This window comes from Phalacrocorax carbo, chromosome 14, assembly GCF_963921805.1.
Source record: "Phalacrocorax carbo chromosome 14, bPhaCar2.1, whole genome shotgun sequence".
Classification (NCBI taxonomy): domain Eukaryota; kingdom Metazoa; phylum Chordata; class Aves; order Suliformes; family Phalacrocoracidae; genus Phalacrocorax; species Phalacrocorax carbo.
Window position 1 is genome coordinate 11,221,413 of NC_087526.1, and position 21,422 is coordinate 11,242,834.

The 21,422-nt window shown below is 52.9% G+C and overlaps 1 protein-coding gene and 1 long non-coding RNA gene across 6 annotated transcripts in view; one reads left to right on the forward strand and one right to left on the reverse strand.

The window, feature by feature from the left end:
* The window catches only part of HNF4A (hepatocyte nuclear factor 4 alpha), a 37,749-nt gene that overhangs the window by 2,650 nt on the left and 13,677 nt on the right, over positions 1-21,422 (forward strand). Inside the window, exons 1-2 of one of the 3 annotated variants that reach the window (XM_064465706.1) lie at positions 15,484-15,752; positions 19,485-19,662. In XM_064465706.1, coding sequence (XP_064321776.1) covers positions 15,632-15,752; positions 19,485-19,662 — 299 coding nt within the window. In that variant the 5' untranslated portion in view covers positions 15,484-15,631. Of the gene's footprint in view, positions 1-15,483; positions 15,753-19,484; positions 19,663-21,422 lie in introns of those variants that run through there. The other 2 variants (XM_064465707.1, XM_064465708.1) reach the window with 2 other exon arrangements.
* The window catches only part of LOC135315739 (uncharacterized), a 45,752-nt gene that overhangs the window by 2,572 nt on the left and 21,758 nt on the right, over positions 1-21,422 (reverse strand). The window contains exons 3-4 of one of the 3 annotated variants that reach the window (XR_010375237.1): positions 11,426-12,102; positions 7-10,313 (exon numbers count right to left, since the gene is read on the reverse strand). This is a non-coding gene — a long non-coding RNA (uncharacterized LOC135315739). Of the gene's footprint in view, positions 1-6; positions 12,103-21,422 lie in introns of those variants that run through there. The other 2 variants (XR_010375235.1, XR_010375234.1) reach the window with 2 other exon arrangements.

The following is a 21,422-nucleotide window of genomic DNA, read 5'->3' on the forward strand; positions in this document are numbered from 1 at the left end:
CTTGCAAGGGGGAGAGGGAAAAATAAGAATAAAAAAGTGAGATGGGCCTCCCAGACCAAAGCAAGAGGAAACTCAGACTATTGGCAGAAGGAGGGGAATCCTCATAAATAAAACAGGTGAAAAAGTTATACAAATAGAGGTGAGGAACGCTGGCGAGGATGGGGGACCAGGCAGCGCCTGGCTTCCCAGGCAGCCTGCGGCACCGCAGGGCTGGGGCTGGGCTGGGCTGGGCGGCAGGTTGGGCACAGCAGCTGGGATGCGCTGTGGGGCTGACGGCAAAGTGGTGGCTGAATCCTTCCCAGGGTCACAGGGAAGTTTATTCCCTTGTAAAGCAATGAGGGTGCTCCACACAGCGGTGGCAGCACTGACCCCCAGCCGTGCTTGCCATCGCTGCCCTCATGGCCGGCTGGCTCCTGGCCCTTGGCAGGACGGGCCACTCCAGCTGGCATTGCACTGGCATTGCCGGGGCTCAGCTGGCAGATGCACATCAGGTTCCACCAGACAAGCCTTCAGCCTTGGAGGGGTCATTTTCAGTATTTCTGATTTTTCCGTCTTCCTATCCAGCTCAGAGGCTTCAGTATTTCAGCACCCATTTGAAGCCAGGGATATATTCTAAAGGGAAAGCTGGGCACCGGCACTTGGCCTCAGGACAAGAAGGTCTAGCCCACTCTTTGCAGCAGTGGCATCCATAAAAGCAGAGAGGGGGGCATCCCCCTGCTGCAGTTACTGCAAACCCTCCCCATCTATCCCTGCCCCAAACTGCCACCAGTTTTCCCCCTAAACCATTCCCTGGGGGCACTTATTTCCCTCCCATCAGTCTTGTGCCTTGTGTATAGGACTTGGAGGACACCCTGCCAGGCGGTGACAAAGGTGTCCTGTCCCCAGCACCCTGCGTGGGTCCCTGGGTGAGAAGGGAGTGATGCTGCAGCTACCGGAGAGCTGCGGAGCTTGGGGCACAGTCAGCATCCTCACCAGCACCTGCTGAGGATGGGCCAAGAGCTGGAATGGTCTCCTCCAAGCACACTGCTGTTTAATGCCAGGGGAGGCTGAAATGGGTGTGAGAGCGGGTAGGGGATGGAGAGGGGGTGAAGGGATGGTCCTCTCCCAGGCAGTGAGATGGTCATGAGTCCCTGGCTCCACCTTTATCCACCCAAAGAGACTTGGGTGCAATCCAGGCAATTGTCCTCAAACCCAGGGCAGGGAACACTGCTCCTTCGTATTTCAGGAGCTGCTGTCAGAGCTGGGGATCCTTGGGGCTGGTGGTTACAGCAGGGTCCAGAGCATGATGGGGCCAGCTCAGTAAAGCAGCTTTGGAAATTCTCTGAAAAATGCGAGACGTCAGAGCTGCTTGGGCATTTTAGTCAGGTGTGGTGAATAGTTTCAGCTGAAGAACATAAGAAAAGGCAGAATTTCTGAGTATTTTTATTTTTCACTGTGAAAGAATTATTTTTCATTGCCAAATAGACCGGATTTTTTATAGATTTCCCCTAGATATGACCCAAACTAAGCTTTTTCGCCTTGATTTCTCATGTCACCTGCTATTTATTACCTCTGTTTACACCTTATATTCTGCGTCCATGGCCCAGAGGCTGTCGGGAACTGGTGGGTGTTAGGACACCCGGCATAACCTCCTTCCTTGTCCCCACTCCCACCGTCCCCGCCGGATGCTGGGAGAGGCCGTGACACTGGTGCTGGCAGGGTCAGCACTTACCAGGGCAAGAAACAGCTGAGCAAGGTCTTGCTGCATCCAGGGATAAGCACTGCTATTTGGATGGGATGCAAAAGGGACAATCACTGCTTTAGCCACCTTGGCCTGATCCTGAGTGCTGTTTGCTCGTGCTTGGTGGAGGTGTCCTTGGGAAAAAGCTCGGGATGGGGGGGGGAAGTCCCCCCCCCGTCGTGGGGGGCTGCACGGATGTGGCTCAGTGTCATGGGGTGGCTACACTTGCCTGTAGGGCTGCGACTTCCACTGCTCCGGGACAGCCGCCTCACCCCGTCTGCTTATCGGGCCAGCAGCACACCCTCGTCTTTGGCTTTGCTCGAAAACATGATGGTATTTTTATAAGGGGGAGTGAGCACAGAGGGCTGCTATCAGCAGGTAATGAGCTCCAGCTCTGGGAGGCAAGCGGCATGAGGCTGGGGAGGGTTTGAGGAGTGTCTGAGAGCTGTTTTGAGCTCCGCAGCGCAGGTGTGGGTCTGCAGGCCACCCCTCACAGGGACATGCTCAGTTAGTTTTCTGCTGACACTTCTTAAATGCCATTAAAAAGTTATTTTTATTTAAAGTGAGTGCAAAGGGGTGATGAGTAGTGGTGGTTCTGTAGACCGCAAAGTCTGGGCAATTTTCTTTTAAATACAACAATATTTGCAGCAGGACCAGGGCCAGCAGCGGGGAACGTGGGGGTGCATAAGGCAGAGCCAAGGGGTACATCGGGCAGGGGGGACACCTGCAAGTGTCTCTGCTGGCAGGCTTGGGGTTAGAACAGGGCAAAGACTGCAAAAAACCTGTCCATGACTCTTTGTGTTCAGGCTCCTTCTTTGTTTGCTTTCCTCAAATATTCAAGCAAACAAGGTTCCTGGCAGAAATGTTTGTGGAAACGGCAAATGTTGCAGAATTTTCATGGAAGGCAAATTTCAAGGTAGTGGCTGTATCATGAACCCAGGGCTGATGGCTCTGCTTGCCTGCGCTGGGCAGAGGCACCACATTCCCACTGGGGCCTCTGAGCTTAGCCGAGTCCCAAAAGCAATTACTCCCAGGAACAGCTCATGTCCAAGCTTCAGCTTGAGCATCAACAGAAATTACCCAGCAAATCCCTTCAGGAAATACATGCCTCAAAAAATAATGGTGAGCTCTGGATGAGGCACCAAAGCTGCAAGAGGAGCAGCTCCTTGCAGAGCGAGCAGCTGTGGAAAGGCACCAGCAGCTGTGGAGCGGATGGATCCTGGCTCTAAAAAGCTGCGGGTCTGCACAGCTGGACTGGACTTTTTATCCCAAAAGCCACTGGAGGGACTCCATCTGCAGCCCCGCGGTACCAAGAGCCCAGTGCTGAGGGGTGGATGGGGGCGATCACTGTGGGCTCAAGCCCTCAGAGCCCCCAGCACCAATGGCCAATACTGACACCTCCAGGTGGGAAGAGTGAAGGTGGGGAACAGGAATACTATGGGCCTTGTGCTGTGGGTCATCATGCTTGGGCCATCTCCTCTGTGGTGATGCTCTGGGAGCTCTGACACCTTTTCCCTCTCTGGACACCCAAGCTACTTTGACACCCTGATTTTCATCACAGCCCTACAGATTTCTCACCTTGCTTATCCTGCCCAGGCTGCCCAGGGCAGCACCTTACCCACAGCTTTGTCCATCTACCCTAAAACTCATCCATCAGGATGGGTGGCTCAGCTCCTGCCACCGAGTGTGGGGTACCCAAACCCACCAACATGGGACCGGTGGGCACCTTTCACTTGCCTCTGCACCAGAAACCTGTCCCAGTCATGGGTGTGTGCAAGATTTTATAGAAGACAACCCCTGGGAAAATGGGAAACGCAGGGAGAGCCATACACTCAGCTTCCTGGCACGGCCGAACGCTCTGGTTAGGAGAGGCAGTGTCAACAGATAGACCTGAAGGAAGGAGCAAAACCAAATACATGGGTACTTCTCAGAACAAGAGCTGTAAAACCTGCGCAAACCTGAACAAGTGCCACAACACTCTTTTATATGGTCAGAATCAATAGTCGAGCCTACTCGACGTGTTTGCCGACATAAATGACAGCCACTGTGCCGCGTTTATGGCCCAGTGCCTTTCACGGAGGCTGCAGAACCTGGCTCTTCCCACCCCGCTCAGCCACTTCTCTCCCCCTCTGCTCCCAGGGGAGGCTTGTCATTTTGCCACATGGTCCCCAAAGCCATGGCACCCTGTGATAAGAAGCTGCTGCTGCTCCTCTTCAGTGTGCCAGCCTGCCCCCAGCTTCCAGCCAACCGGGCAAGTCCTGCATCCCACACTGTCCCCTCCATTGGGGTGGCAGGGTCCACCCCACCACCCCCGGTGAAAAGCAGCAGCCCAGCTCGGGAAGAGGATTCACTGGTGCTAACATCACCCATGGAAATTTGGCCGTGGACTGTGAGGCTGGGTGGGGTGTCAGGTTAATGGACAGGGCAACACTGAGGGGCTCAGCGGAAAGCACAAACGAGCAACCACCCTATAGGAAAAAGCCCTGCTCGTGCTGCAGGTCCCCATCCAGCGAGCTGCGTGGCCGCTCGCTTGCAGCCACTGTGGCTCGTGAGCAGGCGCAGGTCCTGCCCCAGGGACGGGCAGTCTCAGCCAGGTCAAGGTGCCCTGGCAGGGAGAGGTGGGCACCGATGGGCACCCAAGGGAACCAGCCCATGCAGAAAGCCTGGCGTTGGCAGGGCAAAGGCAGCAGCAGGAAATGAAGGGCGGAATAAGGAGGCAGGAGGGGCAAGGGGACAAACAGCTGGCCTTCAGACCCACAGCCCTGGCTGCTCCCCTGCCTGCAGGCTGCTGCCTTCAAGGACTAAATGGTGGCGGGATGGAGGTGGTGGCTTTGCCACTGTGTGAACACCCTGGCGGAAGCAGAGCTGGGTGCTGCCCATGGCTCATCCACGGGTGTGTGCCCAGGGACTGCCACCGTCTGGGAGAAACCTCTGTTGACTTGGGTGTGTTTCCTGTTACAGGCGTTAAAACCGGTGTGGAAACAAAGGGGTGAAGGGAGATGTCACGGGGTTACACACAGTTCAGAACTGGCCCTGCCTTCGATGTTGCTCCCTGCTCCGTGCTGTCATACTGGGCATGTGCCTCTGTTGTCGGGGCACCCCTTCCCCAGGCATATAGATGAAGTATGGACCTGCTGGTCATTCCCCATCCCTTCAGGAGCCTTCTGGAAGCTGCTGGCAGCTGTTTGCTCTCCAAATTAATTCAAATGCACCCCGGGCAGCCCTGGGTGGGAACAGAGGCTCACGGAGACAGGACAGGAATGGTTTAGGAAAAGTTTTCCTCCATTAGACTTATGCCTTTGAGACGGCGCTTGGGGTTGGATATCTCTGGAGGGCAGGAACAAGCTCTCTGCTCCTTGGCACAGCAAAAGTAAAGGCGGGCTTGGCAGGAGGAAAGCCATCCAAGGAGGAAGGAAAGTGCAGGAAAATGGGTGTTTCAGATGGGCTTGGCCTCACAGTCAGTTCCTCCAGGCACAGAGGCTGAGCAAGGCCACACTCACTCCCAGCCCTGGTCGGGGCCAGAGCTGTGCAGCACAGGGCTGCATTGCACAGATGCCCAGTTCTCCCTTTCAGCATTCAATTCATTACTCAGTGCCTGTGAAAACCCAGTGAAGTGCCACTCTAATCCCTCACCTAATTTTCCTCCTCTGGGCTAAGCAGGGCCGCACATACCAGCACATATTCCCTGCAGAGGAGAAATATCTCAGTGCTCAGCAGCCTCCACACTCTCTCCTAGACTGAGGCCAAATGAGTCAACACAAGACTGTCACAGCAGCTTCACCACCAGCAAAGAAAGCAGAGAGTGCAGTGCTGTGGTGGCAGAGAGGGGTTTCTTGTAGCCTGGCAGTTAGAAAATCCCTTTTCTTCCTGCTGGACTTGCCTTGTCCGGGCCGTGGTGCAAGGTACTAGCTGAAATCTCAGGCTGCCTGGGACGTGGAGGCTCCTGGATTCCGCATCGACAGCACCGATGTGCAACAATTGATTAAGAAATCTCAGCCCTGAGAATTTTCCAGGTCCTGTTCTCCATGGGAGAGGATGGGGAGAGGAGGCCACCAGCACAGAGCAGGCAAGCTCCCATGGAGCCATGGGAGAGCTCTAGCATGATGCTCCTGGAGTGGTTTGAACCATTGGAGATGCTCTCTGGGCTCTGCAGGACACAAAGCTCAGGGCTGCCCAGAGATGGGGAGCACCACGTGTGCAGCTCCCTGCCTGCTACCCTGCTTCGTCCTTGCTTGTCCTGGTCCCGCCTGTCGTGATGGTGGCTAGGAGGGGAGACAAAGGTTTTGTTTCTCAAGGATATGGTGTTCTGGGTATTTATATAGAAACACTTTAAAGAGTAAGCAGCCAGCCTCTTCCCAGGGAGGGAGTCAGACCCACTCCTGCTGTTAAACACACCCAGGCATGTTTTCCAGAGCTGCATGTGCAGCCCCACAGAAGTGCAGCGGCAGGTCACAGGCCAGGGTGAGGGCACCTCAGAAAGGTGGCCCAGAAAGCAGTGGGCATTGCTGCGGGCATCAGCAGTGGGGTGCAAACCTGGAGCCACCTTATAATTCCCCTCCAAGTAGTGGTCAGAACCCTTTAAAACCTGCGGCTCTGCAGCACAAACTCCTGGTTCCCATCAAATCTCATTGTGACCAGCATTAACGGATTAGCTGGTCCCTGCTGCCACACCACAGCCAGCTCCCGGGCATGGCTCATGCCCGGCAGCCCATGGGGGGCTCACTGGCTGGACAGCCCTGTCCCAGGGCGAGACTACCCTAGCTCTGCCCGCAGAGCTGAGCACCCCTGGAAGATGAATGGCAGCAGACACGACCTGCTCCAGGAAACACCAGGTACCCCCCACACCCCCCCAGCACTCGCACTGGAGAGAGAAGTAGCTGCGTAGCCAGTGCTGCAAAGGTTTTGTGAATGAAGGGCATTGGCAACCCCACCACGGTGGCTCCACTGGGATTTTGGAGCAGCCAAAATATGCTCATCCCCCACATATGTATTGCTGGTCCCCATCTGAGGGGACCCCCAAGTATCTGGTTTCTCTTGCTTTGTGCAGAGTGAACGTGCCAGGATTATGGGTAGCGATGGCTGATGATCCCAAGCTCAGTTCTGGGGCTCTCGAGAGAGGTACCCCAATGTGGGTGGCATGGTGGAGCAGGTGCTGGGACTCCTGGGGGAAGAGGTGGTGGAGCTGAGCTAGCATCCCATGGACACCCCAGTGACTGCTTGCACTGTTTGGGAAATTAATTGTTCGTTCTCAGCCCAGTTCCCAGTGTCTGGAATTATTGCCCCATGCTGCAGCCTCGGTAGGGCCAGGGACATATCCTGCCAGCTTGCAGCGCAACCTCAGGCCCTGCCCTCTTTCCCGCCTGCTCCCTAGCCAAAGAGGTCTGCAGCAGGGCTTACTCAGCCCTCATAATGTAAGCTTAAAAACAACTAAGAGAAAAACACTTTGAATGCAAACCTTATCGGTTGCACAGAGCTCTCACTAGAAAGGTTTTCTGGGTGCCCCTCTGCGGCTCCCTCCAGTGCAGGTCCCCCACCTCTGTGCTCAGCCCCTCAGCCCCAGCACCCATGGGGACCCTGGCATGAAGGTGAGGCAGCGAGGAGGCTGGCTGGCCTCAGGGTTCTGTGGGGGGGTTTGCAGGCACTTGGACATGTTTTGAGCATCCCGAGCCCTGGACTGCTGTGCCTTGCAGAGCCTCATCCACAAAAGACCCCACCAGCCTCTGCGCAACCCCTGGGGCACAGCAAAAGTCCTGGGGCTCCTCCTGCTTAAGCAATTCCCCCCAAGCAGGGCTTGTGCTGGCAGTGGGGTTTGTGACTCCTGAGGCAGCCTGCACCCTGAGCCACCATACCGCGGGATGAGGTCCCCAAACCAGTGCTGTGCAGGGAGCCACGTGTTGGGACCTGCTCCCAGCAAATACCTGCGCTCTTTATCAGCTGGTGATTGATTTAGAAAAGTTCATGGCTTTGGCGTCCCATGATATGTTTGCTAGAAATGGTTCATTTCCTCAAATGATGTAGTTTATGATCATGATATATTTTAATTTCTTTATTATACAAGAGGCCAATGGCACTGGGCCTTGCAGGAGTGTAAAGGGACAAATAATAGTGTTATCCTCTCTTGGAGACATAGGTCGAATACTCAAAGGCTAATTAGCAGTTTGCCATGTTGATTGTCAGCCAGGAGCCAGGCAGTTGCACTGCTCTGTCCTGGCCATGGGTTTATGGGACTGTGGAGATGTGTGATCGCCTCCCCACCTTGCTGTCCCCAATGCAACAAACCTTGCATGTAGAAAGCTCCGATGTCCCCATACCTCGCTTTCTGCTGTGTTTTTTTGTTTCTGTGGCAGTAGACAGGATGTTGTGTTGCATAGGAGAGCGCTGTGGTGGCCATGGGCTGCTGGCATGCAAAGCTGCTGTGGACTTGGAGCTCCTGAGGCCTGTTTTACTCCCACTTACTCCTCTGGCACTTGCTGTGCTCTGATGATTGAGGACACTGGGGACAAGACAGGCTATTCAGGCACCCTGCACACTCCTGCGGAGAAAAACCATTTTGCACTAACTTGTTCCCTTCTGACTCCAGAAACCAGAATCTCTCAAATTTTAACTTACCACCCATTTTTAATTTTCTTTTCCATGCCCAGCCTACCTTTTCCAGCTCAGACCTGACCAATGCTCCCACCCTCAGCAGCCTTCCCCCTTCCTCCTGCTGCCTCCCGCCAGATACACACGTGGCCCTTTCCTGAGATGCTCCCCTAAAGTTCAGCTCCCCAGCTGGAGCTGACTTTGCCAGCCCGGGGCACAAGGAGGGCAGCTACAGCAGCCCGCAACTGCCTGATTCAGGAAGATACTTTTTGCCCTTGCGGAGCCCTTGGCTTGCCTTCCTCTGGGGACATGGGCTCAGACCGTCCCTCTGCTGCCCTTGCCCCACTGCAGCTCTCCCTCCACACCCCCAGCAGCTTTGTAGCCTTTTGCCTTAATTTCTAGCAAGGACTGGTGCTGAGAGCCACAGCAGCAACTGGAGGTCACTTCCAGCAGGCATGGCATGCTGATGCATCCACCTTCACAGAAAGATAAAATTAATTTTAAAAAAGGTAAAACTTGCTTTGTAACCTTTGTTGATTTTGGCTGTTCTCCTCCTCCACCTATTGCTCCACCAGCTGGAACGATTCAGGGGCTGTTCGGTATGTGTATAACAAATGTATAAAGTCGATGAAACATAAAAGCCCAGCAAACAGCTGGCAGGGGTGAAGGGAGTGATTTGCTTGCCTGCCAGACTGTGAGCTTAGTAGGGATCTTTTTCCTGGGAAGCGGCAAGATTGCTTCAGTTCCAAAAAGATCACATTCACCTGCTAAACAAGTTCTCTCCAGGTCCAGATGTGGGTTGCTGAGGTCCCTGCCACACTAAACATCCTGGTGAGGCATGGAAGGCAACAGAGACTTTCTCCAGCACTGCTGCTTTCCCATGGCTTCTACTCTCCCATTTAAACAGGGCTTAAACCACTGGATTTGAGCTGAGCATTTGCCAGTGTAGACAGTGAGTCTGGAACAGCACATGGCAAAGTCAGAGTTCTTCTGGATTTCCTCCCAAATAGGCAGGAGTGTTTTGCTGGAAAGTGTCTGGGTCTCTGTTGGGTTGGGGTTTGGATGAAGTACAATGCTTGCAGTGTAGGGTTTGGATGGGGCAAGCAGGATCAACAGTGGGAGCTGTAGCTTGGGCCAAGTTTCAGCCTGTGGAGTAATGGAAGAAAATGAATCTAACAGTTCCTCTTCCTCGTTTGGTCTTGGGCTCATTGTGTGATTTTGCGTAAAAACACAGCAGCCAGATTTCCAGAGTCACAAGTGCCAACCTGCAAGTCCCAGAGGACAGATGCTGTTTTCGAGGGCTGAAGGAAGGCAGAGTGATTGCAAATACACACCAGCAAATGCATTGGCATTTTCGAGCACAGCTGGCTTTCTAAGAACAGCTCAAACTTACTGTCCTTGCAGAACAATAGGTCCCAAGAGTAATAATAATTACTTCCTCAAGTGTTCAGAGCCTTTGTTAGGCAGGATAATAAACTCATTTCTGGTCCTGGGATGAAACGCACACACAGTGTTATCGCTAGAGCAGTATATGCTGAAAAGGTCTGTCTGTCCCCGTGTTTGTAGTTCTTTCCCTACCATTTTTGCATAGCAGTTATTTATTTTAGCTCCAATAATTGCCTTCAGCTCCAACATCCATCCAGCTTCGGCTGAAATGCACATGTTGCTTTTGGAGAGGAGTTCATGCACAGTCTGCTGCCTGGTTTGAAGTGTCTCTTCCCCATGTCCAAAACCTGCCTTCATTCTCCATACAGTGATTTTATGGCCAGGAGGCCTGGATGGTTCTGGGTGCTTTGGCCACTTCTTGATAACTTTGGCACTGGTGAGAAATAGCCTGAGGTTGCAGGGAATCTGCCTCTGTCACCCTCAGCTGTGCCGGGGAGCCCTGGGTGCCACTGTACGTCACAAGCTCACCAGCGTGTCCGGGGTCTGCTCAGGCATCACCTGTCCTGGGCATCACCCTCATCTCCAAACAGCATTTGTCCCAGCCACAGCGACAGGCACTTCAGTGCTGGGGAAAATAAATCACCATTTGTTGTTGAACAGGCTGATAAAATGCCTGCGTTGTCACCCAGGCACAGGTCTGGCACGTGGCTGTGATCATCTACTGCCTCTCAGGGCTGGATCTTTCTGATCCACCTCCCTGGATGGAGGTGGTGGATCTTTCTGGTTCACCTCCACAAAGTGTTTTGCCAGGGCAGGGACATGCTGTGTGCAGCTGGCAGGGCAAACAGACCCTAAACAACTTCTGCTGAATCATCTGTTTTCCTGGAGAGTTCTTGCTGCTGCTGGGGACATTCTGGGGACAGACACGGGAGCAGATCCCTGTCTGTGTGTCCATCATATGATTGCCCAGAGTGGAGGCAAAGATCTGCCATTTGAACTGGGGGCTTGTTTCAGCTGCATTGACCTGTAGCCCCCCAGCCCCTGCGAAATCCCTTGGAGATGCTTATTAACACACTGACATCTCTGCTCTGGAGTCATGGCATGCCGAGGCAGAAGGCAGAAGGGTTTGACAGTGTGGCCTAAATATCCCTGTTTACAAAAAGTCTGACAAAACACAAGCCCTTGGCTTTATCTTTCCCATTTGGAAATAGTCACAGAGCAAATATACTTAAGGCATGAAGGGAGGGGGATTTATATTGACTTTAGAAAAAGCTGTTCTTTAAAAACAGGAAAATAAGTTCATCCTCGAGCTGTGCGGACTGGCTGCTAGACCCAAAAGTCTTGCACAGAGGCTTAAAACCTGCCTGCTAATCTGTAGCAGTTCTGTGTGAGCAAGTCATGCAGTAAACTGCTCTCTGTTAATTTTTTAATGCTGAATAAACAGGCCAAGAAATTATTAGCATGAGAATAAGTTGACCTTAATCGGGAGAATCAGAAAAGATGAGAGGGAAGAGGCAAATTGGAGTTATCAGTTAACCATACGGAGTGGCTCTGCCTCCACGAGCTCATGTTCTCTCTCGTTTTCCATCCCCTCCAGAGCTGCCTTTTTTCCCCCTTCCCTAGTTTAAATGATGAGCTAAAACTGCTGGTGTAAGCACAATGGAAGCCCTTGTTTCTTCTTCTCATTTTCTACCTGCAATGGCTGCCCGAATGAATTGCAGGTGATAAGGCTCCTACCTGGTTATTCCCAATGGTCCTTCACGTTCCGCGTGGAGAAAGGGAGCTGCTGACGTTAAGGTTGAAACGTGCAAAATCCACTTTGTGCACGTATGAGAGCTCTGCTCCAGTGCAAAAGTTTCGGCACAATCCTGGCAGATCTGGGGACTGAGCGGAGGCATCCGTGGGCAAGGGGAAGAGCAGCCCTCGGGACTGCTTGGAGTGGAGTTTGGTCAGTGGTCGGAGATCTATATTCTCAGATAGGCAGGACTTTGTCCACAAACTGGAATTTGAAATTTCAAAGGGGAGAAAAAAAAAGCAGAAGGGACCTTTGCATGTGTGGAGAAGACTATGCTGGTGACGTTCCCCTGGGACTTTTATTCTTTGTCTTGTAACTTGGCTTCGTGTTTCCCCAACAGCTTGCTCGGTGAAATGGTGGTGGGCTGAGCAGGGGCTGTGACTTTGGGGCTTCCCTGCTCTAGAGAAGTTTCAGATCCGAGCCCATCTCTGCTTCACTTGCATGTCAAGGAAAAGCCACTCCAGCCCCACAGTGGCCTTGGAGCTGTGAGTGACATGGGAGGAGTGGTCTGGAGTTGGGGCTGCAAGGGGCAGCGGTGGCATTGCTGATGTAAGACAAGGTTGGTCCTGCTGGCTCCAGGCACTGGCGTTTCTGCCAGGGATTTCTTGGGATTGCAGAGCTGTGAGAGAGAAAAGCAAAGGGTAGGAGGGTCCCAGGCTCCTGGCTGCAGCCTGCTCACTCCATGCTCAGAAAGTCCATGGGAGACCCCAGACTGGGGGGTCCGGTCAATACACTGGAGGGAAGGGCTGCCGTCCCATGGCAGGCTGGAGAAATGGGCCAGCAGGAACCACAGAGGTGTAACCCACACTGGGACATTGAAAAGATGGGGCCAGGCTCCTCACAGGGTGCATGGAAGGAGGAGACAAATGAGCATAAAAATTGGAGAGAGGTCAGACAGTGTCTAAGGAGAAACTTACTCACCGTAAAGACAGTCAAGCACCAGTTGCCTAGAGAGGTTGTGAGTCTCCATCCTTGGAGGTGTTCAAGACCCAACTGAATACCCAAGCAACCCATGCTGCTCTCACAGCTGGCCCTGCTTTCAGCAAGAGGTTGGAGTAGAAACCCCAAGGTCCCTTCCAAACTCAATTATCCTTTGATCCTACAACACCCTGTTTAAGAAGGGCAGGAGGAGCCCTGTGAGAGGAGCTGGCTCACCCACTTGACATGAAGAGCTAGCAAGCACGGTAGCTGATGGCATCCTTACCATAAATGCTCTATTAAATACACTATTCCTGGTCCTTATTTACTGAGAAGCATAGATCTTACTGACAGGGAATCCCCTTTTGCATTGGGTGAATTTGCCAGTCAGGAATATATAGATAAGGCAGAATCAGTGTCATGATGTGCCAGTATGGGAAAGGATTTGCTGTTCAACAGTTGAAAATTAAATAATCGCTTGGCGCAGAACGCTTATGCCCTGGAGTTGTCATGGTCTCCTTTGCAGCCATCTCCTGGCATAGGAAATGGTGGGTGGAGGGCACAGAAAATGGGGACAGGAAGAGAGAGGAGAGGGCCTGAAAGCTGAATTTCCCCTTAGCACCTGGTCTGGGAACAGCCTTCGCCTACCAGGGTGGGGTTTGCCAGCTACGAGTTGTCTCTCTCTGGAATAAAAATGACAAAGCATCTGTAGGACAGAAGTATTTGAATCAGCCCCACAACCAGCTGCTGACTTTAATATCTCTAACCTGAAACAGCTGCAGGGCTGAGGGGTCCCATTGGCTACTACAAGCCAGGACTACATTGGCAAGCTGTCCCAAAACACGCAGGGACGCCAGGAGGAGACAAGGACTCCCCACGCAGAACATCCCCGGGGAGGCATCACCTCCCACAGCAGACCATGCCCGGGGAGCAGCCAACATTTCTATCACAAGCCCATCTCCGGGGCAAAGGAAGTGCACAGTGTCCTTGACTGGTCTGGTCCTCGACCTCCACACTGAGACAAGGGATTTGGGAGGGGCACTGGCAACCAACGGAGGACACCGGTAGTGAGAAAACGACAGTCAACACGACCCTGAGGCGGAAAGCACCACGTCCCATTGACAGTCCCAGCCTCGTGAGCCACCTAATGCTCTCCAAACTTCCCTGCTCCTTATCTGCCTCTCTCCCGCACACACTGCCTGTCTGATTTCTATTCCTGGCCCTTTTAATCCTTCCTGCCTGGGGAGCAAATGGCCTTTGCAGCCTTCCTTGCTCAGCAGGGCATTTAAGCAAAAGGTTTGTTTTGCAGAGCAGAGCAAAACAGGCCGTACTTTTACGATATTTTACTAGACACTGTGGCAAATCCTGCACATATTTGACCTAGTGTCTGTAGCATTTATCTAATCAAAGGGATCACTGTGGCCTGGCCAGGACTGGGATGGAGGTCCCTGGGATGAGGCCACAGAGGGGACTATGCTCTACCTTAGCATCACCATCCCAGTGTGCACATTGTAAAAACAATTTTTGGCTCAGGACTGCTCCTGCTGATGGGAAGAGCCACTGGCACGTGAGTGCAGAGAGCTTTGGCCTCTCTCGGGAGCACAGACCGGATGACTGTTTTCCCTGCAGCAAAGGATTGTTTATCACGAGTCCCAGGTGAGAAAGCAGGGGCTCTCCCCTGTGCTCAGCTTCGCTCTACAGCCTTAGGGTAGAAGAGCTGTTTGGACGTGCTACTTAGATGATAGTTTTGGGGGCCAAGGGCTGTGTGAACAATCCCTTGTGCTCCTAAAATGTGAACAGCAAATCATCACCAGCATCACTGGCCAAAGGCACATGCTGTTGTGGAGCCAGAGACCTTGGTGCCACGTGGTGACAGCAATGCCACTGTGGCCAGGGCAGCTTGGGGCGCCAGCGGGGCCAGGGCTGCATTGGGCTGCCTGGGAGGCACAAAAACAAGCCAGCTGGGAGCCCAAATCAGCAGCATGTGGACTCAGTCACCCACTGCTGGTTGTGAAATCAGGGGGAATTTTTCAACACAGAGCGAGCTGATACCAAACCATTAATTACTGATTCTCCTGAGCCAGCCAGCCGATGCCATTCAACAATCAATTAAACTCCCTCTTGTTGATCTTGCAATTACTCTGAAACTTCTTGGTCCTGTCTAAATCAGAGGAGTGGTGTGCCCAGGGTCAGCTGGGGAGGAGAGCACAGGCAGCTCTGCTGCTTGCTCCAGTCCCCCCTGCCCTGTACCAGTGGGTTGGGCCCCAGGTATGGGCAAGGCAGCAGGACCACTGCCAGTGCTGGAGGTGGAGAGCTGGCAGCAGATACATTTGTAGAAGGAAAAATCCCACTGCAGAGTAAAGCTCTGCTGCATTGTAAAATGCCTAATGAAAATTTTAAGATGCATCAGTCAAAAGCCAAGGCAGGGGGCTGTCCAGCACAGGGTGGCTTCAGTGGTGGGACAGGAGCAGCCCTGGCGATGCCCAGGGTGCCCATGCCACCCCCCAGCCCTGCTCACCATTTGGGCATGGCTGCAGAGTGGGATCTGTTTATAGGGCATCCAGTACCTATAAAACTCAGTTTATAAGGAAGTAAAGGGAATAGTATGTTGTTACTTTGCATAGCAACGTGTAAATTGCCAGGCAGGTGCTGACCTTCTCTGATGGGGAGGGAGAAAAAGGAAAAGCTGTGGGAAGGATGGAGGGAGTGAGAGAAGGGAAAATCAGGAGAAGGCGGCAACCAGCTGTGGAGAGGGGAAGGCAATGACCGAAGTGAAGAGCAACCTTGTTCTCCTGGCGGGGATTTTTCCAAGTTTTCCACCCAGGTACAATTAAGACCAACACCAACAGCTCAGCATCAAGGTCAATAGCCCGGGAAGGTGTGTTCCCTGGGCGGCCAGCGCCTGCTCCCGCGGTCCTGCCTGCACCCAGGAGCTGGGATTGGCAAAGCACCTCGAGATTCAATAATAAACAGTCAACAAGAATCACTGCTGCTCCACCAAAAAAAAAAAGCTTAGCAGCATTCAGCAGTGGGTGAGATGATTAAAGATTAACCCCCTGCCTCCTGCCTCCACCCCTCTGGGGAGTATAGGCCTTGAGGCTCAGCAAATCCTTTCAGAGAAATATTTGAAATAAAAGACAGCAGATAGGGGACGCAGCGAAGGCAGAGGGAGGCAGAAGGGCCAATAGCCTCGGACAAGGGAATCGGTACAATCTGGCCCGTGTTTGCTGATGATAATGCGCCTTTCCAAAGCCCTAATAGACATGGAGATGGCAGATTATAGCGCAGCGCTGGACCCGGCGTATACCACTCTGGAGTTTGAGAACATGCAGGTGCTGGCTATGGGCAACGGTAAGTCCCCTCCATCTTCTCCCTTCTGCAGTGGCGGGATGAGCTGGGAGCAGCAGAAGGACAAGTCCCTGGGGTGGCTGCTGAAATGGTCCCGGGGAAGGTTGGGGCACGACAGGGGTGTCAGCCGTGGGGCTCCCAGCAGCTCACAGTGGGGTTTCTGCTTCCCCTGGGGAGAAATTATGGTGGCAATGCTGTGCTCAGTGCAGACAGGATGGTGCCCTGCAGCCCAGATACCTCGGGGACAGGCACATACCAGGAGCTGGGTGCAATGAGAGGTCCCCACCAGACATTCAGCCAGGGACTGGGGCTAGGGCTGAGCATGGGGTGGGTCTCACCTCCCCCAGATCCCAATCAAGAGAAAAGACTAGCCAAAGTTTCCAAGTGAAATGCTGCTGACAGCTCACTGGACAGATGACTGATCCTGTGGCTCCAGAGCAGAGAGCCAGTCCCACTCCAGCAGCCACTGGAAGTAGGTTTTCCTGGAGCAGAAAGCCATTTAGTGCCTGGCAAGGGTGGGAATCACTACAAAAAGTGATTCAGGCACTGCCCCTGCAGCTACCCCAAGGCCATAGCCTTTCCCCATGCAGCACCAGGGTGCGGGGTGGCATCTGCTTCCCTGGGAGTCTTGCAGGGCCAGGAGGCTCAGCCCCTGCGAAGAGGGGTGAGGGGACCTGGTGGGAATAGACAAGCGATCCTGTCCCCTCAGGAGGGTAGGATCACACTTAACCCACCAGGATTTGTAACACTGGCCCACCCATTTGGGCACCAAGGAATCGTGGTGATTAAATGCTCAGAGATAACAGAAGATTCCTCTCCAAGTCCCCCCTAAAGCCTCTCTAAATACGAGGTTAATGACTAAACGAAGCACACCACAGAAAGTGACCCCCCGAGCCCTTTCCTCCTGCCTGCTGCGTCACCGAGGCTGCTGGGGCACCCCTGTCCAGGAAGGGCTGTGCTGTTGGTGCAGGCTGTCCCCTCACAGACTGTGCAGGTCTCCCCCAGGTTATGGCTCTGCTCCATCACGGATGCAACACTGTGGTGCCAAAGTGGCTCTGCTGTGCAATAACCCCTGCTGCCCTGCGTCTCAGCCCCTCCTCCACTCCCAGGAGCTGGTCCTACCCACCCAGGAGTCTTGGGGCTCAGAGCAGCCCCCTTCAGCTCTGCTGATGCCTATCTGGACCCTCCAGGACAAGCCCAGGTCTTGCTCCCTCTCCATGCCCCTCACCCACCCAGCAGCAGAAGCTCCTGCACAGGGGGCTGTGACTTAGCTCCATCAGACTGAGGGCTCCACAAGGCAGTGTGACATGATAATTTTATATGATGAGATCAGGTGCAATATGAAAAATGCCCTGGAGCTGGATGAGTCAGCTGGCTCAGGTGGCACCAACACCTCTCCTCCTCCTCTGCCCAGCTCCAGACCAAGGGCAAGTCTCGCCTCCAGGGCTGCTTTGGCATTCCAGCAACTGCCTACACCTCTGCCTGCAACACCTCTGCCTCCTTTTCTGGCTGAGGACTGCAGAAGAGCTCAGACCCTGCCCCACACAGCTCTGTAGCTCCAGCCCAGAAGTGGATGCTCAGCAGTGACCAAGTTTGCCACCATCATAGACTAAATGCATCCCGTGTTCAGACATGGGATTGGGGACCTCTCGAGGAGCTCATGTCCTAACATGAGTCTCAGCTATGAGGTCTCAAAGTCAGATTTTTAATTTCCTCCATTTACTTTAACTCCAAATCAATCCCATTAAACCCACTTCACTGCATCAGCCAGAAACCCACATTTCTGGAACTACTTAATTGGAAAATTATCCATTAGGCAATAATTTTATTGTTGGTTGGCTATTACACTAAGATGTTGTAATTTCTTTGATAATGGTGCCAGTTTTTCCTGTTCTATCTTCCTCTGATTACAGCATGATATACTGTTAAAAAGGGATTTATCTGGGCTGTCACAGATACACAAGTAATATGATTATAGGCAGATCAGCTCTTCCTCTCTTGTGCAAGTCCTATGTTTAGCTGAAACTGGAAATCTAACTTTCCTTCTGGAATGACCTTCATCCAGCCAAGCTCTTGGGATGCATTTGGAGGAAGGATGTTTTCAAAGGCAAGCTGCTCCTAGGGACAAAAGACAGCCAGAATGGTCCTGGGAGGAGCTCAGGGCTTTGGGGGTGGAGAGAGGAGCTTTGCACAGGCAGTGCTGCAGGCTTGGAAATGCAGCTGTGTGACAGGGTGTGCCAGGCAGGGACACACAGAGGCAGCAGACTGACTCAGAAAGACATACAGGAGGGGCACAAGGAATTAGACAGAAAGCAGGCAGGGAAATGAAAAGTACTGCCAGAGCAAGGGAAGGGGCTGGCTTGAAATCTGCCGTGCTAGCTTGCTTCTGGATCCACACCAGTTACTCTTGTCAAGGGATGGCATAAGCAGGCTGCGCAGTGCCTGTTGCAATACCCCTTTCTCTGCAAAACAAATACTAGAATTGTAGCCCTGCCCCATGCAGCATTGCCTTTGCTCCCCACCATGCTCCAGCTACCAAAAGGTGCTCTCCTGGTACCAGCCTTTTTATAGCACCCAGGCCCCTTTCTGCTGGGTACCAAGTGGGAGCAGCTGTGGCCCTCCTGGGGTGAGAGTTAACTGTGTTCCTGCCAAACCCAGAGACCAATAAACTCAAGTATTAAAAATCCCAGCAGGTTTCTATGGCATTGTAGATCCTGGGTATCATTTGCAACTGGGATTTCCACTGAGGCAAGGGAATGTGCCTCTGCTGATACAGGAAAATGTACATGGGAGGAGACAATTAGATCAACTGAATTAAGGGCTGATCCCTTCAGCCTTGAGGTTTGTTTGGCTTGCTGGAGGGGTTTTAGTGTAGGTTTGTATGCTTTTGAGCCTTTTAGATGTCCTTTCCTACAGAGGCTGCTGCAATTCCCCATCCTCCCAAAAGAGCCCTGCAAGTGCCTGCCCTCCTCAGTCTGTAAGGACTGTAAGATACATCAATCTCAGCTGTGGCGCTACCAGACTCTGGAAGATACCAGCATACAGTCTTCTCCATGCTATAGGTCACCCTTTCTTTCTGGCTTAGCTTGATCAGTCCTGCCTTGCATGGGTAGTGTTTGCCCACATAGGTTTTCCAGCTGAAGTCATCTGAGTTTGTTATGCACTTAAAGTCTTGTTCTCCTGAAGAACCCCTGTGCAGGCTGGAGCTCCATGCCTGGCAGACAGGCTCTCCAGCAAAGGGAAGCTGGTCACCTCGTTTCTCTAATAGTGTCTGCTAAGGGCTGTCTGGGGCTCTTTTGGTGCTATAACACAAATACTTCTCTAATAAATCAGCTGTTCACCCTGAGCTGTAATGCCTCAGCTTTAACACTCCACCAGCTTTTTCTCTGGCTATGCTACTGCAGCTCAAAGCATCTGCAAATCCCTGAGGAATTTTGGCTCTGCTCTGTGACTCCTGCAAATGGGTTTCTGCTTTGTCTGAAGGCGTCGCTGGAGTCAGGCCTTCAGGAAAGGCTGTCTCACCTGGCATACAGGGAGCTTTTGCACACTCCAAATACAATGACTGACGACACTTAGAGCACCCACCACTCCTTACACACTTCTCTGACTGGCCCCTGCTGCACAGCCTGGCTGCAGCAGCCTGGGTCCTCCAAAAATCAAGTCTCTCACTGGAAACAGTTAGGAAATGTTGGCTGTCTGTCTCACTGTATTCTTCTTCCTGTGTCCTTCCCCAAGCAGACACATCTCCATCAGAAGCAGCCAATCTCAACACTTCCAACAGCATTGGGGTGAGCACGCTGTGTGCCATCTGTGGGGACCGCGCCACAGGGAAGCATTACGGGGCTTCCAGTTGCGATGGCTGCAAAGGCTTCTTCAGGAGGAGCGTCCGGAAGAACCACATGTACTCCTGCAGGTAAGGACAGAGGGGACAGAGTCATGTGGCTGAGACAAAACAGTCCCTAGGAGCTGAAGAGCAAAGCCCTCAAAGCCCAGCAGCATGGTCAGTCCTTCATCCTCTTCACCCTCCCTGCATCCTCTGCCACCTTCCCTGACCTCACCCCAAGCTGGGAAGGGTCAGAGATCACTCTCACTCTGGGATTGCCCTCCAGTGATTCCCAGGGAAAGACCCTGGGAGGTCTTGCCCCATTCTTTATGGGCCAAGCATGTGTTCTTGCAAATGGATATGGCCAAACGTGGATGCGGCCAGCAAGCATGGTCATGCCAGGGTGGGGGAAGCCCTATTACAGGGGCTGAGCACCTTGCTACTCAGCGCTCTGAGTGCGCTGCAAACCCCCCTCACTCCCTGGGGGCACTTTAATGGCCTCCCATCCTTCTCCATCATGAGATGGAAGTGTGTCTGCCATCTACCTAAAATGCTGCCACTGTCTGTTACATGATAAAGGAACATCTAAGGAGCAACCAGCTGAGCAGCATAGCATGCATGTCTCTGAGGATGAGGCACCCATGTTGCTCCTGCAACTCATGCACTACACCTTGTATCGTTGGTGCTAGCCCGCAGCTCTCCCGTGCCATCGGCGGTTGTGACCTGGCTGCTCCCTGTTCTGAGCAACCCACACATAGTGTTGCAGAGGAAACCGAGGAATCCTCAGCTCAGAGTGTCTAAACCACTCGGGCTGTTTGAGTGAGTTACTCCTGATGGCCTGACAGCCACTTGGAGAGCATGAAGTGCAACAAGACTCTAAAATCTGAGTAACAGAAAGAAGCCCCAAGTTTATGAGTCTATGTGCAGCTCTTCATCACTTGCACCCCTGGGCTGTTTAAGCTGGCTGCCCAAGGAGCTCCCTCCCCACAGCTCCAGTGGAAAACCCAAGACGCAGCTTAGAAAGCTGCGTTCAGGCATTCACTTGTGCAAATCTTAGCTTGGGGCTTTAAAAAGCACAGTAGAAAGAAGCCTTTACAAAAGCTACAGAACTTGTGGCTGGGAGTCCTCTCCCAGCTCTGTATGCCTTTGTCTTTGCAAGCTTGATCATTCTGCAGTAAATTAGAGCAAATTTGCAAGTGAAATTCATGCTGCAAATGGCCACCAGGCTTGTGCTGCATGCAAGACCACACACACGAGAAACCAGTGTTTGCCCCGCCACGTGGAATGGGTTTGGTAATACAAGCGTGGAGGGAAGGAGCTGGTTGCTTCCCCAAGTCCTCTCTGAAGTGCAGGTAGCTGCAGAGCCATTTGCACACCAGCGATGCTGTCCAGAGGTCAGAACGAACCTGCCTGGATCCCAGACACAGCCCTGGAGAGATGCAGGCACTTAAACCCACTTCTTAACCTTACTAGCTCAAGAACAACCTTCCACCCCTTTTTTGCTGAGAATAAATGCATTTTTCCCCTCTTCTAACTGGGATCTAACTTAGAACAGAGGCTACCTAGTTGGCTCTGACCCTCCTGGCTCACACTTTTAACTTCACTGGGGCTTGTTAGTCCATCATGAGCATCCTATGCCTGGCGGTTAGTAAGTAAGACCAGCAGCCTGAGCTCCTGCGTATGACTGTCAGCTCTAGCCCATCCTTATTGAACATCCAGAGGCAGAGCAGAGGGCTGAGATGTTCAGTGCAAAGAGGAAGCCTCAGGTTAAAGCAAGCATGGAAATGGCACAGACTGGGGTTCCTTTCTCAGGGTGAGCCTCTGGGAACCTGCTCAGAGCGTATCTTGAA